Genomic DNA, 17,434 nt, shown 5'->3' on the forward strand with positions numbered 1-17,434 from the left:
CCACACTGAGCAATAATAAATTGGCTCTGGTCTCAAAACCACTAAGAGCAATCAAATACGACCGATACACGCGGTCCACAACAAGAGAATCTCCCACAGGAGTAGATACATAAATAGGGGAACTCAAAGAATCCCGAGATACGCCCAAATACGGGACAAAATAAGAGGACACATAAGAATATGTAGAGCCTGGGTCAAATAATATCGACGCATCTCTATGACAGACTGGAACAATACCTGTAATGACAGAATCAGAAGCAACTGCCTCTGTACGAGCAGGAAGTGCATAATATCTGGCCTGGCCTCCCCCTCTAGAGCGACCTATACCTCCCTGACCTCCACCTCGAGCTGGTTGAGAAGGTGGAGTGGGAGTTGGTGCTGTAATCATAGCCTGAGGACCCGGAGGAGTACGCTGTGGCTGAAAAGTCTGTGGAGGTGCACCCCTCCTAATCATGGGGCAATCCCTCACCATGTGGCGAGTGTCGCCACACTCAAAACAAGCTCTGGGAGGGCGTGGCTGCTATGACTGGCTCAGGCCAGGTCTGCTGGACTGGCCGCTAGGATCACCCCGTGCAGGAGGCACACTAGATACTGGCAGTGCATAATAAGGCTCCCGGGGTCTAGAAGGAGCTGGAACACCACTGGAGGCTGGAAGAGCTGAATGCACGTGGCGGCTCACATAACCCCTACCATGGTGAGCTGCTGGGGAACGAGCTCCCGAATAATAACCAGCCTCTCGAGACCTCTTGGCCTCCCTCTCCTATCTATCCCGGGCAAACATGCCCTCGAACCTCCTGGCAATATCCATAACCTGCTGATAAGAAATATCCGTCTCCAATTCCCTGGCCATACTACTCCAGATGCTGGGATGGAAACCCTCAATAGATCGTCGAACCCTCTCTCGAACTGTGGCAACTAAGGCCGGTGCATGTCGGGCCAAATCACTGAAGTGAACTGCATACTCTGACACAGTTATAGCACCCTGGCGCAGCTGCTCAAACTCCGCGCGCCATGAGTTACTGAGGCTCTGAAGGACATACTCTCTCAAAAACATGTCCGAGAATTGAGTCCATGTAAGTGAAGTTGCCTTAGCCGGAATACTCAACTCATAAGCACGCCACCACTGATAGGCTGCTCCTCTAAGCTGGAATATGGTAAAAGAAACCCCGCTCGTCTCTGCTACGCCCATAGTACGAAGAATACGATGACACTCTTCCAGAAAACCCTGAGCATCATCTGTAGCCAATCCACTGAAAGTAGGTGGGTGGTACTTCTTGTACCTCTCAAGTCTGAGCTGCTCTGCCTCAGAAGCTGTTTCCCTAACCTCGGGCTGAGCTGGAGCTACCGGCTGCATTGGTACAATCTCTGGAACCTGGTCGACCTAAACCCGCTGCTCTGGAGCACCGGCGACGGGAGTCTGTGCTCCTCCCCCGGCCTGAGATATGGCAGGAGCAAGCGGAATCAATCCAGCCTGAGCTAAGGTGCTGAACATGCTCAGAAACTAGGCTAGATTCTCCTGGAAGGCTGGTGCAGGAACAGGTATCTCAGGTGTCTGCCCTTCAGCTTGAGCTATTGGGGGCTCCTCTGTAGCAGCTCGTGCGGGTGCTCTGGATGCACCACGTGGACGTCCTCGGTCTCTACCCCGGCCCCGACCTCTTGCGGCTCTAGCAGGGGGCGCGGGTGCCTGGTCATCAGATCCGCTTGTACATGTCCTCACCATCTGTGAGAGAATAGAATACAAAAGTTTATAATCTTTGAAGTTAATAAATTTTTCGCATGACAAGGAATCAAAGTAGTGAAATTTTCCTAACAGTTTTATTGTCTCCCGAAGATAAGTACAGACGTCTCTGTACCGATCCGTGAGACTCTACTAAACCGGTTTGTGACTCACGACACCTATGAACCTAGGGCTCTGATACCAACTTGTCACGACCTAATTTCCCCTCCGTGTGACGCCATGACGGCACCTAGTCTCTACAACTAGGTAAGCCTAACATTTTGCAAAATAATGAAATAAAAATATAAAATTAACCAACTATTCAAAAATAAACAACAAATCCAAAATCCAGAACATCATGAATCACAAACTACAGAAGGAAAAATCTAGTGTCTCTATACATCAAAGTCTAGCAAGAAAAAATACAGAAGATAATGGACATGAGAAAGAGTAGAAGGGGACTCCGAGGTCTGCGGACGCGGTAGATATACCTTGAAGTCTCCAAAGCTGTCCCGGCTCACTGATAGTGTGGCTGATAAGGTGCACATAGATCTGCACACGAAAAACATGTGCATAGAGTAGCATGAGTACACCACAATCGGTACCTAGTAAGTACCAAGTCTAACCTCGATCGAGTAGTGACGAGGTCAGGTCAGGGCCCTACTAGTAAAAATATAATAAAAACAATATAGAGTGTAATACCGCAATAAAATAAAGGCTGAAATTTAACAACAATAAAATCATAGAAGGTAACAACCCAGTACACAAAAACACAACAGGGGATCTCCCGAGATACCGTCTCGTAGTCCCAAATGTAAATGTGCAGGGGGATCTCCCGGAATACCATTCCGTAGTCCCAAAGTAAATATGCAAGACAGTGGAGGATCTCCCGGAATACCGTTACGTAGTCCCAAAGTAAATATGTAGTACAGGGGAATCTCCCGGAATACCGTTTCGTAGTCCCAAAGTAAATATGCAGTACATGGGGATCTCCCGAAATACCGTTCCGTAGTCCCAAAGTAAATTTGCAGTATAGGGGGATCTCCCGAAATACCGTTCCGTAGTCCTAACGTAAATATGCAGCGCGAATGATATAAATACAACTACATCACGAAATTCTTACGATTTAGACTAAGTACCAGTCAGGGAAGAAGCAGGAAATTTACTAAGCATGTTGCACAAAATTCACATAAATAATTAAGACACGTAGACATATTGTATTAGACTAAACATGATAGCTACACATATTGGAATAACTCAATTAAGAATGAAAATAGATTAGTACTCATTAAAATGGTATAACTCAAAATAACAGGAAAACATGTTGATGTCAAGTAAGAAAATCGGGTTTTATCACTACTAGCCCGTGTACATACTCGTCATCTCAAGTACACGGTGCTCACATATAATAATAGTTCCAAATCTTAAGGGGATTTCCCCTACACAAAGTTAGGCAAGCCACTTACCTCGAACCAAGCTCAATCAATCGGTCAAGACACGTAGACTTGTTGTATTAGACTAAACATGATAGCTATACATATTGGAATAACTCAATTAAGAATGAAAATAGATTAGTACTCATTAAAATTGTATAACTCAAAATAACAGGAAAACATGTTGTTGTCCAGTAAGAAAATCGGGTTTTACCACAACTAGCCCGTGTACGTACTCGTCACCTCACGTACACGGCGCTCACATATCACAATAGTTCCAAATCTTAAGGGGATTTCCCCCACACAAAGTTAGGCAAGTCACTTACCTCGAACCAAGCTCAATCAATCGGTCACAATGCCTTTCTCACGAATATCCGGCTCTAAATGGCCCAAATCTAGCCAAAAGCAATTACATATCATAAATACAACAATAATAGACTCATCTAATTAACGAAATCAATATTTTAACGAAAATTTCGAAATTAAATCAAAAATCGCTCGTGGATCCCACGTCTCAGAATCGGGTAAGAGTCACAAAATACGAACACCCTTTCACTCACGAGTCTAACCATATAAAATTTACCCAAATCCGACCACAAATCCCCTTCAAAACTCGAAATCTTTGTTGAAAAAGTTCTTCCAAATGTTTCCCAATTTCAACCCTAAAATCCGAAATTAAAGAGAAAATTAATGATAGATTAGTGGGATATAACCAAAAAGGAGTTAAGAATCATTACCCAAACGATATATTTGAACATCCCTCAAAATCTCGTCTAAATCCGAGCTCCCTATCTCAAGTTTTTGGTAAAATGGCAAAACCCCCATTTTTTGGAAACTTTAACACTGCCCAGCGATTCCTTAATCGCGATCGCGGAAATAGCCTCGCGATCGCGAAGAACAACTTTGCTGCCCCAGAAATTACTCTACGAGATCGCATAAAACACCACGCGAATGTGATGCTCTGGCTCCCCTACTCACGCGATCGCGAACATCCGCACACGTTCGTGATGAGCAAAGCGCGTGGTCCAGCTTTGGTACACTTAACCCTACGCGATCGCGACCTTGTCTCTGCGTTCGCGAACCACCACCTCACATCACTACGCGTTCACATGCCCATGTCCACGAACGCGAAGAACAATTCCATCCTCTGCCCAGCTAAGCCTACACAATCGCGGATCACCCCACGCGATCGCGTATAAGGAAACCAGAACTCAGACACGAGAAAACTTCAGCAACCTCCTAAGTCCAAAGATCGATCCGTTTGGCGTCCGAAACTCACCCGAGGCCCCCGAGACCTCGACCAGACATACCAACCAATCCTAAAATACCATACGAACTTAGTCGAGCTCTCAAATCACATCAAACAATGCTAAAATCACGAATCACCCTCCAATTCAAACTTAAGGAACTTGAAACTTCAAAATTCTACAACCGATGCCGAAACCTATCAAATCACATCCGATTGACCTCAAATTTAGTGCACAAGTCATAATAAATATTACGGCCTACTCCAACTTTCAAAATCGGAAAATGACCCCGATATAAAAAATTTCACTACCGGCCCAAAACTTCAAAAATTCGACTTTCGCCATTTCAAGCCTAAATGAGCTACGGACCTCCAAAACACAATCCGGACAAGCCTCTAAACCCAAAATCACCTAACGGAGCTAATGGAACTGACAGAATTCCATTCTGGAGTCGTCTTCACACAGTTCCAACTACGGTCCAAATCCTAAGGCTTAAGCTCTCATTTAGGGACTAAGTGTCCCAAAACACTCCGAAACTCAAAACCAATCATCCCGGCAAGTCACAATAGCAGAAATAGATATGGGGAAAGCTGTTAATAGAGGTTCGGGGCTCTAACTCTCAAAACGACCGGTCGGGTCATTACACTAATGAACCTTCAAATGCTGGTTCTGCTTGAGTGATTTGCAAATCCTTTGGTGGGTATACCTCTGGTAACCCTCTTTTGGGTTATTGAATCAACCATTAAAGAGGAAATTTTAAGTTTTCTTGTGAAAATTAAACAATGGTGAATATTTAAAGAAAACAATATTAAAGAGAAAAGGAAGAAGCTTTAACTGGGCAAAAGCTAAAAAATTTAACACTTACCACAACTTTTTGGAGCAAAAAAAATTGAAAATTGAGGAAGACAATGGCGCTGATAAAGGTGAATCGTGCTTCAACAATGGGGAGGACAATGCTGTGAGAGAGAGAACGTGGAGAGAGAATTAAGAATTTTGTGGAGAGAGAACTGTGCGGTAATTTAGTGAGAGAATAAACTGAAAGAATGTGAGAGAAAAATATTAGACACCGTATTTTATGGCTTAACCGTAGGGAGTGACCATTAATACATATTTTGCTATAAAAACTAAAAGATAGCTATATACAATAATATTTTAAAAGGCTTTTTATTTATAATAAATAGGGTGTAAAGTTTTGATATAGGAGGTAAAATTTCCATGATTTTTCCTCGAATTACATTTAGTTGGCATTGGGTTAAAGGCATGGGGCTAACAGAGTATAGAACTGGGCCAAAGTGTTGAGGCCTAATGTTCACCGGCCACTTATGAAGCCCAAGCCCTATAGGAGCTAGGTGAAGCAAGTTGGGCAATTTACTGGTAATTCAGTTACACTTCTAACAACCATTTCTTTCACTTCTCTGTTCTCTCTCTTCTCGAATCTTCTCTTCTATTCTCCTAATTCCGTTCTTCTCCTTCTTCTTTCTCAGATTATGAAGAATACTTGTAACAATGGTGTAACAGCTTCCATTGATATTGAATAAAAGAGTGCTTTTGTTCTCTTTTCTGTTACTCAATTGCTTAGGTAATTGCTTAATTGTTCCAATCCATTACAGAATGTTAATCCTGCTAACTAAACTTTTTCTTATATTATTTTCTTCTATTTGGTTGGAGGAAAATGTTGGTGAAACAATATATCTCAAAAGTTTCCGCATAACAAAATAAAAATCTCCAGGTTAAAAAGTCAGCAACAACATTTGGTGTGCAAGCCGACCAAAAGCCACTGGTTTTCAGAAAAAAAATCTAAACAATGTAGTAATCCTAATAGAAAAAGGAATTGATTGCTTGTAAACAAGAACCATTCTAGTTATGGTCTAAGTGGATATTTTCCTGTGATATGTTTGTCGTTGCAATCTTACGTACTAGCTTAGAGATATTCGATCTGGATCATGAAAAAGGGAAAATAATTATGAGAGGAAATTAGTGTATTTAGAGAGAGAGGGTCATCTAGTTAACCGAGTTTCTACATTTTGTTTTTGACAAAAATAAAAAAGTTAGGGGAGGATATTATCTTCTTACAATTAAATAAGATGTACTTCTATTATTGAGGTTAATAAATTATATTTCGGGGATCTACAGAAACATTAACAGACATAATCATAAGACTGAAGGGTAACATAGTGTTTGACTCATGCTCCTTTCTAAACTAGAAGCACCCATTGCTAATAAGTACTCCCTCGGCCCCGATTTATGTGGTACTCAACTGCTTTTCGTTTATCGAGAGTTAATTAATTAATCTTTAAAATTAAATTAAATTAAATTAACTCATATATTAAAATTAAAAATTTAGATATTTAAAAACTACAGAAGTACTATAATTACAATTCTTCTCGTGTCAATTTGATGAAAAATATATCTTAAAATAATAATCAAAGTTCACATAATTTGAATCATGAGAAGCAAAATATAGCACATAAATTGGGACATAGGGTATAGTAATAATAAAGTAAATATCCATCAGAAAAGATCTTTTTAAATAATCTTTTCTATGTATAAACTGATTACTACAGATAAGTTAAACAAAATCCGACCTTACATTGCATACCCAAATATTATTTTGTTAAAATATCAAGCTAATTGTAACAATGGACCAAAGAGAAGTGAAGTTCAAGAAGATACCAAAAAGGCAAAACAGTAGAGGAAATAAAAGAAGAAATTAAGTTAAATACTGTCTACTAGAGGTAACAGATCGAAGTAGTTCAAATTTGACTTTGAAGATTAATGTCATTGGAGTTTTTCTTTGCAAGACTGTGCTTATTGTTGTGCATCCAAACCTTAAGTACTCTTCTTTTAACTCCAACTTCTTGACAAAACTGTTGAACCATAGCGTCCTCTTGCTTTTGCATCTTCCATCCAATTTTCTCAGCAAAGTTGAGCATTTTCTCCTTTTGTTCTTGACTAAACTTTGTCCTGAATCTCTTCTTCACCAATTGTTGATAGTTAAGTGGCCTAGCCATAACCCCACAACCACCATTTATTATACCATCTTCTTGCTCAATATAAGGAAATGATCCCAAATGGTTATTATAAGACATTATCATCTGATGTGGTGCTGCTCTAGAAGCAGCGTACACAAATGCTTTATGAGGATGTCCCACATAAACTTTTCTTATGAGCTCACCTTCTGTTTCTTTTCTATGGAAATTTCTGTGGCAATTGCAAACAGAGCAAGTGAGGAATTCAAAAGTACCTTCTTCACCACTAGGCATGAATTCTCCACATCCATCAGTTGCATTTCCACCCATAGCTGCTGCATGGTTCTTGAGGCATTCCTTATACTTCACCATTTTCTTGTAAGGTACTACATTATCTGAGGTTTCAAGGGTACTAGTGGAAATTGGGGGTCCATTTTTGGAAGTTACTATTTGTGGGGGTGTTATTATGTGATTATTTTGTGGTGCAGTGTCATGATAGATCATGTGCTCATGCCCATATGTGCTGTTAATTGGCATTGCCATTTCTCCTTCTTCATTTGGAACTTCCATTTCTAACCTCTCAAATTTCTTTAGTATTCTTGTTTTTGTTTGGAGACAGAAAAAGAGAGGAAGAAACAGGACAAGGGATAGTAGATTAGAAGCTAGCTAGACTAAATGATTAAATTAAAAGTGGTGGCTGACTTGAGAAGGAAAAAAAAAAGGAAAAAAGATCTCTTTAAAACAACAAGCTCATAACTAGGAAACAATATTGCATTCTTGACTCCACATACTCTACTTTCTTTTACAATCTCTAAAGAAATGGTGGCTAATTCATTATGTAGATGAAGAACGCTTTGGCACTATTATTTTGATGTGAAATTTTCTTATGTTATGGTGTCTGAATTCTTTAACTTTGGACCTAAACAGAAAGAGCAGATAAAAAAAGTGAAACTTTCAGATGTCAAGATGAACAGGAACTACCCTTAAGAATAAGCCAAAATATGAAAAAATAAACAGTTTTCTATCTCTATAGCTTGAAAAGGAAACATAGCGAGAGAAATGGTCTACCAAACTTGCAAACAGTTCTCCTGAAAAGACAACAACGGTTGAAGTTAGAACTTAGAGCTGCATTGAAGGAGGAAAAAAAGTCAATGGACAAGAAAAGAAAACTACTAAATCACCAGCTAGGTATATTTTTCAAAGAATAAAATGAACTTTAGCTCAAGTAATTAAGCTTCTTTAGCTCTTAGATAAATATGGAACTTAAAACAGCAGCTTCCATAAATATAAAAATAAAGAAACTGCATTTATTTTGCTTAGGAAATGGAGTTTATTGGAGTTAAATATTGTACTAAGAACAAGTGAAGAAGATGGGACGAAAAAGGGAGAGGGGATGGCATGGACAGAAAAACAGAAGAGAGTTTTGCAGATGGCTTTTGCTAGTGAAGCATTAAAGCCAAAAAGACTAGAGGAGAGAGAGGGGGGAAAAAGTTTTTTATTTTTTTCCTAAAGGCAAAGAGGATAGTATGAAAAGATTAATAATTATTATTATTGTGTTATTCATTTTTTTGTTTGAAATTAAAAAAAAAAAAGAGAGAGTAGGTTGCTTGCTTTGCTTGCACTATCAGGCACCATGTTTACGCCATATAGAGAGCAGTGTGTCAGAATTTGGAAGACAGATATAGAGGATGGAGGGACAAAGAGTGTTCCCATAAAAGAATTCTTTACAAAGAAAAGAAATGACCTTCAAATAATATTAGCTAAATAAACTCTCTAGCAAATAGTAATCTCAAGGTTTAGTTGCAAAGAAGTCTTAGTGGGATTTGATTATAGGTTTTTATATTATATATTTAAAACTTGGACATTTTTGAACTTGAAGGAAGACTTTGAAAGATTTGAAAATTTGAGTTTTTGATTTTTTTTTCCTTAAAAAAGTAGTAGTACTTCTCCAAAATAAAGTTAAAAACTGAGTTTGCAAAAGACTCAAACAAACGCTTAGTTGGACGAAAAAATTATTTTTGAGGCAATGCAATGAGTTGAATGGTGCAAGAAGCACATGGATCTGCAAGACTGCAATGCTATATTAGGGCAAGCAAGAGCTGTTGGAGCACATGTCGTTTACCTCAAAATTGCACATCAAATTTTCCCATGACTTTTTACTTTGCGGTAAACTTGAAATATCAAAGCACTTGCCCTAAAAATAACAACAAAAATAAGAATCATTTTTTCTATAAATAATCAATATATTAGTGTCAATGGACATAAATGACAGAACTAAGACATGTCTTCTTACAAAATCACAAAGGGAGAGAAAAAAAGGGAAATTACCAGCTATGTCCGCCTATAAGTACCCTATTACAAAAATTGATAATTCATAAAATATTACTAATATTATCCAAATGCTACCAATATTAGCCAATTAGATATTTGTAGCAAAAAATAGTTAATATTTGCTTTCTTTTGAGTGAGTATTATTAGAATGGATTTGGTACATCTTAAAGAGTTTGAATCTCAGTTTTGGGATGATTTGGTGGAGCTTTGAGGTAGTTTGAATTGAAATTTTGAAGTAGAAGATGAATATGGAAAAAGATGATATGTATATTGTATTGGGTAAAATTAGTAGATGACAAGTGGATTTTCGTCAATTGAATACATGGCAGTAAAGACACGTAGGAGATGAGTGAGCAAATAACTGATACCAGATCTAAGTATGTGGCCAGTGTTATATGATTCCTGGTGACATCACAATCGGAGAAAAGAATTTAAAAGCAAGATACCGATTGAAGAAAACATCATTAAAGGAGCAACTGTTACAAAAAACCTTAGTATTTACACTCAACTATTATGCGGCTATCAATAATGGTCTTTATTCACTTTAAAGAACAGCTTGATTTGGGGATCTTTTTTTCCCTAATTTAGCTATAGATAGAGAAATTTGTATTCATGGAAGGGCGTGAAATACTTGTATGAAAAAAGGCTAAACTTATTCTCTTATTCTGTTAATATTACTTTGCCAAGTACTTTGTTCTTGATATTGTTCTAGCTACCGAAAATCATAATTCGAGACACAGGCTCGCCTCTTCTTCAATTATTTCTTACTTTATTCAATTTTTTCCTTTATCATTTTATTTTCTTGGAACAATTTAATTCACGTGCCTCTAAACCACATAACAAATTCAACTGTATTATTTTACGGGTAAACATGTATCACATAGTGTATTATTTGTGTATCACATATGTATCATATGTGTATCACATGTATATCCATGTATACATGTGTATGGGATACATACGTGATACATGTGTCGCAAAATAATCTTTTAAACTTGATTTTAACTACGAGTTTTGATACAAATCAGTTCGAATCACCTCCAATCTTGCTCAAGTTTTGTATATTGCCTCATCTACATATTTTCAACGAATTCCATACCCATTGAAAAAAAGAATCCTTCCCCCTATTTTTTAATATTTTATATCATTAGTAATGAATTTTGACTTCAAACTAGTCTAACTCGCTTTTTAAACTTCGAAAAATTTTACATATTGCCCCATCTATGTGTTTTTAATGAATCGCAACAATACCTATTGGAAAACAATCTTCTTTTGCCTATATTTTTTGAATATTGTATATCATTGTTAATTATTTTAGCTTTTTTTGTAGCATGACTAAAATGGTTAGTTGTTGGTAAATAGTGTCTTTCTTTGGTACATTCCTGTAAGATATCGAGAAAAAAATGGAAACATAATTAGGTAGCAGCGCTCGAAAGACATTGACATTTGGGGTGTGTTTGGTATGAAGAAAAATATTTTTCACTAGAAAATATTTTCATGGAAAGTGAGTGGTTTTGTCACTTATTTTCCCTTGTTTGGTTGGTGAGTGAAAATCTTTTCGAAAAATATTTTCTAGTGTTTGATTAGAGAATATAAAATATTTTTAGAAAAATAATTTTCTATGCTACTCTCCTCAACACACCTTTCCCAAAATTCTCATGTTTCCTGTACTCCCCCCTCCCCAAACCCCCCAACTTTGTTTTCTTCAAGAATTTAATTATTCTTTTCAAAATTCACACAAACCCCAAGGAACTAATGTGCTACTTTACTTTTTCACACAAGAATAATGTTAAAATTTGAGTTCGATAACTAAAAAGAAAATACTTTATTTTATTGAAAAAAGTATCCTTTCTACAACATAAAGGAAATTACTCATTTTGTTGAATTAAATAAAATATTTTTTTACATAAAAAAAAATAAATATTCAGTTTGTTGAAATGAAAGAAAATACTTTTTCTACATCATGAAAAGAAATTACTCATTTTATTAAAATGAAAGAAAATATTTTTTTTACATCAGGAAAAAGAAAATACTTAGTTTGTTGAAATGAAAGAAAATACTTTTTCTATATCATGAAAAGAAAGTACACATTTTGTTGGGAATTTATAATACTTAGTTTATTGAAATAAAAGAAATACTTTTTCTACTTCATGAAAAGTAAGTACTTGTTTTGTTGAAATGAAAGAAAATACTTTTACTACATCATGAAAAGAATAGTTCTATTTAGGGTGGGTATTGGGCGAGGTTGGAGTGGGTGAGGGTGGGATCAGGGATGTGGCGAGGGGTAGTGTCACGACCCAATTTTACCTATAGGTCGTGATGGCGCCCAACACTACAATTAGGCAAGCCAACTTAATAAATTAAGCATATATTGACAAAATTTAAAACCAAGAAAGATAATAAAACATCAAATTCTACCAATGTGTGCCAAGACCTGGTGTCACAAGTGTATGAGCATATAGTAGATTATACAAAACCTCAAATACTGTCTGAAATAAAAATAGACAGAATGAAAAATATAAGGAGAGACACTAGTAGCTGCAGAACGGCTCAGAAAGGCAGCTCACCACTATGCCCCTGGATAACGTGGGTGGAAGATGATAGATCCCCCACTAGTACTTGCCTCAGGTCCTGCACAAAAAGTGCAGCAAGCGTAGTATGAGTACGTAAATAATGTGTACCCAGTAAGTATCAAGCCTAATCTCGAAGAGGTAGAGACGAGATGGTCGGCTTTGACACTCACTATGGGTCAATAATAATAACTGAAATACAACTAGAATATCTAAATCAGCATGATTCACAGAATTTACAATAATTTATTTAACCAGCGAAAATAATCAAATTCCTTCAAATGCAACAATTCTCAATATATTAGTTAAATTCTTTCAATTCAAATAATTTTTAATTTATCAATTAATCTCATTTACAGGAATAACAATTAATTCCTTAACAAGCAGGAATAATAATTTATTAAATTCCAAGGATTCTCAAATTTATCAATTAGCTTCGCAAGTTGAAATAAGCTATTAAGGTATCATGTGATTATTATTATTAAGTACGATTTCTATCGAGGATGGACGGCCCGATCCAGAGTGTCCTATACACTGCCAAGGGACATGCAGCACGATCCATAGATGCATCTATCCTGCCGAGGCGTTCGGCCCGCTCCACAAGAAAGGAGGACATTTTCTTATGTACCTCCGGAAGGAGAGTATATTTATTATAAGATAAATTCGGGAGGAAGAACAATTTCTTTTAACAATTAACTAATTTAAACAGAAAATCAAGCATATGAGATTTCCATCCTTTAATATCTTTATCTAACAATTCACAATATATTCATATATATCAATTAATATTAATTAAATAAAGAATATAATTTACACAAGTAATTCATGCTTTGAGTCCTAAATTACCAGGACTTTAGCATTAATAGTAGCTACGCACGGACTCTCGTTACTCCGTGCGTACGTAGCCCCCGCAATTAGCAATAATTATTCAATTTAATCCCTATGGGGTAATTTTTCCCTCACAAGATTAGACAAGAGACTTACCTCGTCTCAAAGTCCACTTTCTGATTACCACGTCGCGTTGAATTCTCGATTAGACGCCAAAAATCCAAAACTATCCAAATATTATACAAAATAATTAATATATACTAAATGATTCGAAATTTATCTATTAAATAAATTACCTTATCCAAAATGTTAAAATTCCTAAAATTTACCCCGGGCCCACGTGCTCGGATTCTGAATATTTTCGGATGAAAACATTACCCATAATCTTAAGAACTTAAATATATAATTTCTACCCAATTCCATAACTATTTTCGTGGTTAAAATCTCATTTTTATAAAAATCTAGGGTTTTCACCTAAACCCTTGATTTCTAAGATTTACTAGTTATAATCTACCTATAATCTATGTATTTTACTGAAGGTGTGTAGAATTAACTTACCTTCAAATTGCTAGTTGAACCCCCCCCCCCTCAAAAGCTCTGAAATCGCCCAAATGTGGAGAGAAAACGAGCAAAAATGGTGGATTCCCGTTCTTTTAAGCTTTCTGCCAAATAGGCCTTTCGCACCTGCGGAGGTTGGAATGCACCTGTAGCTCCGCACCTGCGAAAAATCCTCGCAGGTGCGAGTTCCACTTGCCTGGCCAATTCTCGCATCTACGCATCTAGCCTCGCACCTGCGCGTTCGCAGGTGCGCCCAATATTCCGCACCTGCGATGGCAGGCCTCTCATTCCTTGTCCGCTTCTGCGAAGAAATCTCGCATCTGCGAGTGCCGCTCTCCTGGCCAAGCGCAGGTGCGATTCTGACAGTAGCTGGGAGCTTCAGTTTTGGCTCCCAACTTCTAACTTGGTCAGAGCCTCGTCCGATTGACACTCGGGGCCCCCGGGACCCCGCCCGAATATACCAACAAGTTTGAAATCATAAAAAGGACTCACTCGAACTCTCGGAACGCGTAAAACAACATCAAATCTAAGAATCATACCCTAAACCAAATTGATTCAAACTTTAGAATTTTAAGTTGTTCAATTTACTTCCAATGCGCCGAAATATACTTAAACTACTCGTAATGACACGAAATTTTGCGTGCAAGTCTTAAATCACAATACGAACTATTCCCAAACTCGAAATTTCAAACGGACTTCAATAACTCAAAATCCTACTCCAAACCAAATTTAAAGAATTTTAAACCTTCAAATAGTTGATTTTTACTATTAAGCATCAAAATGCTCCCGGGTTATCCAAAACGCGATTCGGACATACGCCCAAGTCCAAAATCATCATACGAACCTATTGGAACCGTCAAATCCCGATTCCGAGGTCGTTTTCTCAAAATATTGACCGAAGTCAAACTTGTCCATTTAAAGCTAACTTAAGAAACCAAGTGTTCCGATTTCAACCCACACACTTCCAAATCTCGAATCAACCATCCCCGTGAGTAATAAATTAATAAAAGCATTTTTGGGGAGTTTTATTTTAGGGAACGGGTTTCTAAAAGTTAAAATGACCGGTTGGGTCATTACATTCTCCATATCTTAAACAAACGTTCGTCATCGAACGGGTTTAGAATAATACTTGGAGTGCTAAATAAGTGTGGATATTTGCTCTGCATGTCCTCCTCGGCCTCCTAAGTCGTTTCCTCGACCGGTTGGCCCCTCCACTGGACCTTTACTACAGAAATCCTCTTGGACCTCAACTGGCGAACTTGTTTATCAATAATGGTAAATGGCTCTTCTTCATAACCCAAACTCTTATCTAGATGAATTGTGCTGAAGTCCAACACATGTGATAGGTCAGCATGATACTTTCGGAGCATAGATACATGGAAAACTGAATGAACTCCTGATAGACTGGGAGGAAATGCAAGCTCATAAGCAACCTCCCCAACTCGTCTCAACACCTCAAATGGGCCTATAAACCTTGGGCTCAGCTTGCCCTTCTTCCCGAATCTCATAATTCCCTTCATCGGCGAAACCGTCAAGAGAACTTTTTCACCTACCATAAATGATAAATCACGCGCTTTCTGATCCGCGTAACTCTTCTATCTGGACTGTGCTGTACGAAGTCGCTCCTGAATCAACTTTACCTTTTTCAAGCATCCTTTACCAAATCAGAACCATATAACTTAGCCTCACCGGGCTCAAACCATCCGATAGGTGAACGGCATCGACGGCCATATAAAGCCTCAAATGGAGCCATCTCGATGCTAGATTGATAACTGTTATTATAAGCAAACTCGGCCAAAGGCAGGAAACGATCCCACTAACCTCCAAAGTCAATCACACATGCCCTAAGCATATTCTCCAAAATCTGAACTGTCTGCTCTGACTGCCCGTCGGTCTGCGGATGAAAGGCTGTGCTGAGCTCTACACGGGTCTCTAATTCACTATGTACTACTCTCCAGAAATGTGAAGTAAACTAAGGGCCTCTATCTGATATGATAGAAATTGGCACACCGTGCAACCGAACTATCTCCTGAATATAAATTTGGGCCAACCTCTCTGAAGTATACGTAGTCACAACAGGAATAAAGGGTGCCGACTTGGTCAACCTGTCAACAATCACCCAAACTGCATCAAACTTCCTCAAGGTCCGCGACAACCCAACTACAAAGTCCATAGTAATTCGTTCCCATTTTCACTCTGGTATAGTCATCTGCTGAAGTAGGCCACCTGGCCTCTAGTGCTCATATTTAACTTGCTGGCAATTTAGATACCTTGCTACATACTTAACTATGTCCTTTTTCATTCGTCGCCACCAATAATGCTGCCTCAAGTCACGATACATCTTCGTAGCACCTGGATGAATAGAATACCGAGAATTGTGTACCTCTTCCAGGATCTTTTACCTCAGTTCATCCACATTAGGAACACACAGACGATTCTAGAGTCGCAGAACACCATCCGTACCAATAGTAACTTCCTTGGCACGACTGCATAGTACCATTTCTCGAAAAATCATTAAGAGTGGATCATCATACTGGCGAGCCTTGATCAGCTCAAATACTGAAGAATTAGCTATGACGCATGCAAGAACTCGGCTGGGCTCTGAAATATCTAGCCGCACAAGTCTGTTGGCCAAGGACTGGATATCCAAAGCTAATGGCCTCCCTTCTGCTGAAACGAAAGCCAAACTACCCATACTCTCTGCCTTTCTACTCAAGGCATCTGCAACTACATTTGCTTTACCTGGATGATATAGGATAGTAATATCATAATCTTTTAGTAATTCCAGCCATCTGCGCTGCCTCAAATTTAGGTCCCTCTGCTTGAACAAATGCTGCAAACTGCGATGATCAGTATAAAATTCACACGACACCCCATAAAGATAATGCCTCCAAATCTTAAGAGCGTGAACAATCGCAGCTAACTCCAAATTATGTACCGGATAATTTGCTCGTGGGGCTTCAACTGACGTGAAGCATATGCAATAACTTGCCCTTCCTGCATTAATACACAACCCAAACCAATGCGTGACGCGTCGCAATACACTGTATACATTCCCAAACCGGAAGGTAACACTAACACTGATGTTGTAGTCAATGCTGTCTTGAGTTTCTGAAATCTTGCCTCACAATCATCGGACCATCGGAACTGAACACCTTTCTGGGTTAATTTGGTCAAAGGTGCTGCAATAGATGAAAAACCTTCCACGAACCGACGATAATAACCTGCTAAACCCAGAAAACTCCCGATCTCAGTCGCCTAAGTGAGTCGATGACAATTATGAACTGCCTCAATCATTTTGGGATCAACTTTAATAACTTTGCCCGATACTACAGACACTAACCAAAACTCACATTTAGAGAACTTAGCATATAGATTTTGTTCCCGCAATGTCTGAAGCACTACTCTCATATGCTGCTCATGTTCCTCCTTACTGCGCGAGTAGATCAAAATGTCATAAATGAAGACATTATCAGAAACTTATAATGACCATATCTAGTACGGAAAGCAGTTTTCGGAACATCCGAATCTTGAATCTTTAACTGATGATACCCCGACCTCAAGTCGATCCTAGAGAACACCCTAGCACCCTGCAACTAGTCAAATAGGTCATCAATATGCGTCAACGAGTACTTGTCCTAATAGTAACTTTGTTTAATTGACGATAATCAATGCACATCCACATTGTCCCATCCTTCTTCTTCACAAATAATACCGGTGCACCCCAACTGCGATACACTCGGTCTAGCGAACCCTTTGGCTAGTAACTCCTCAAGCTGTT

The 17,434-nt window shown here is 38.4% G+C and overlaps 1 protein-coding gene across 1 annotated transcript; it reads right to left on the bottom strand.

Moving 5' to 3' along the window:
- Nucleotides 1–6,893: 6,893 nt before the first annotated feature.
- Nucleotides 6,894–8,278, bottom strand: LOC104101272 (zinc-finger homeodomain protein 4-like). The gene has a single exon (XM_009608722.4). The coding sequence runs from the start codon at nucleotides 7,934–7,936 to the stop codon at nucleotides 7,151–7,153; it is 786 nt and encodes a 261-aa protein (XP_009607017.1). The 5' UTR covers nucleotides 7,937–8,278; the 3' UTR covers nucleotides 6,894–7,150.
- Between the last annotated feature and the right edge of the window lie 9,156 nt (nucleotides 8,279–17,434).

Source organism: Nicotiana tomentosiformis, chromosome 7 (assembly GCF_000390325.3).
Source record: "Nicotiana tomentosiformis chromosome 7, ASM39032v3, whole genome shotgun sequence".
Taxonomy (NCBI): Eukaryota; Viridiplantae; Streptophyta; class Magnoliopsida; order Solanales; family Solanaceae; genus Nicotiana; species Nicotiana tomentosiformis.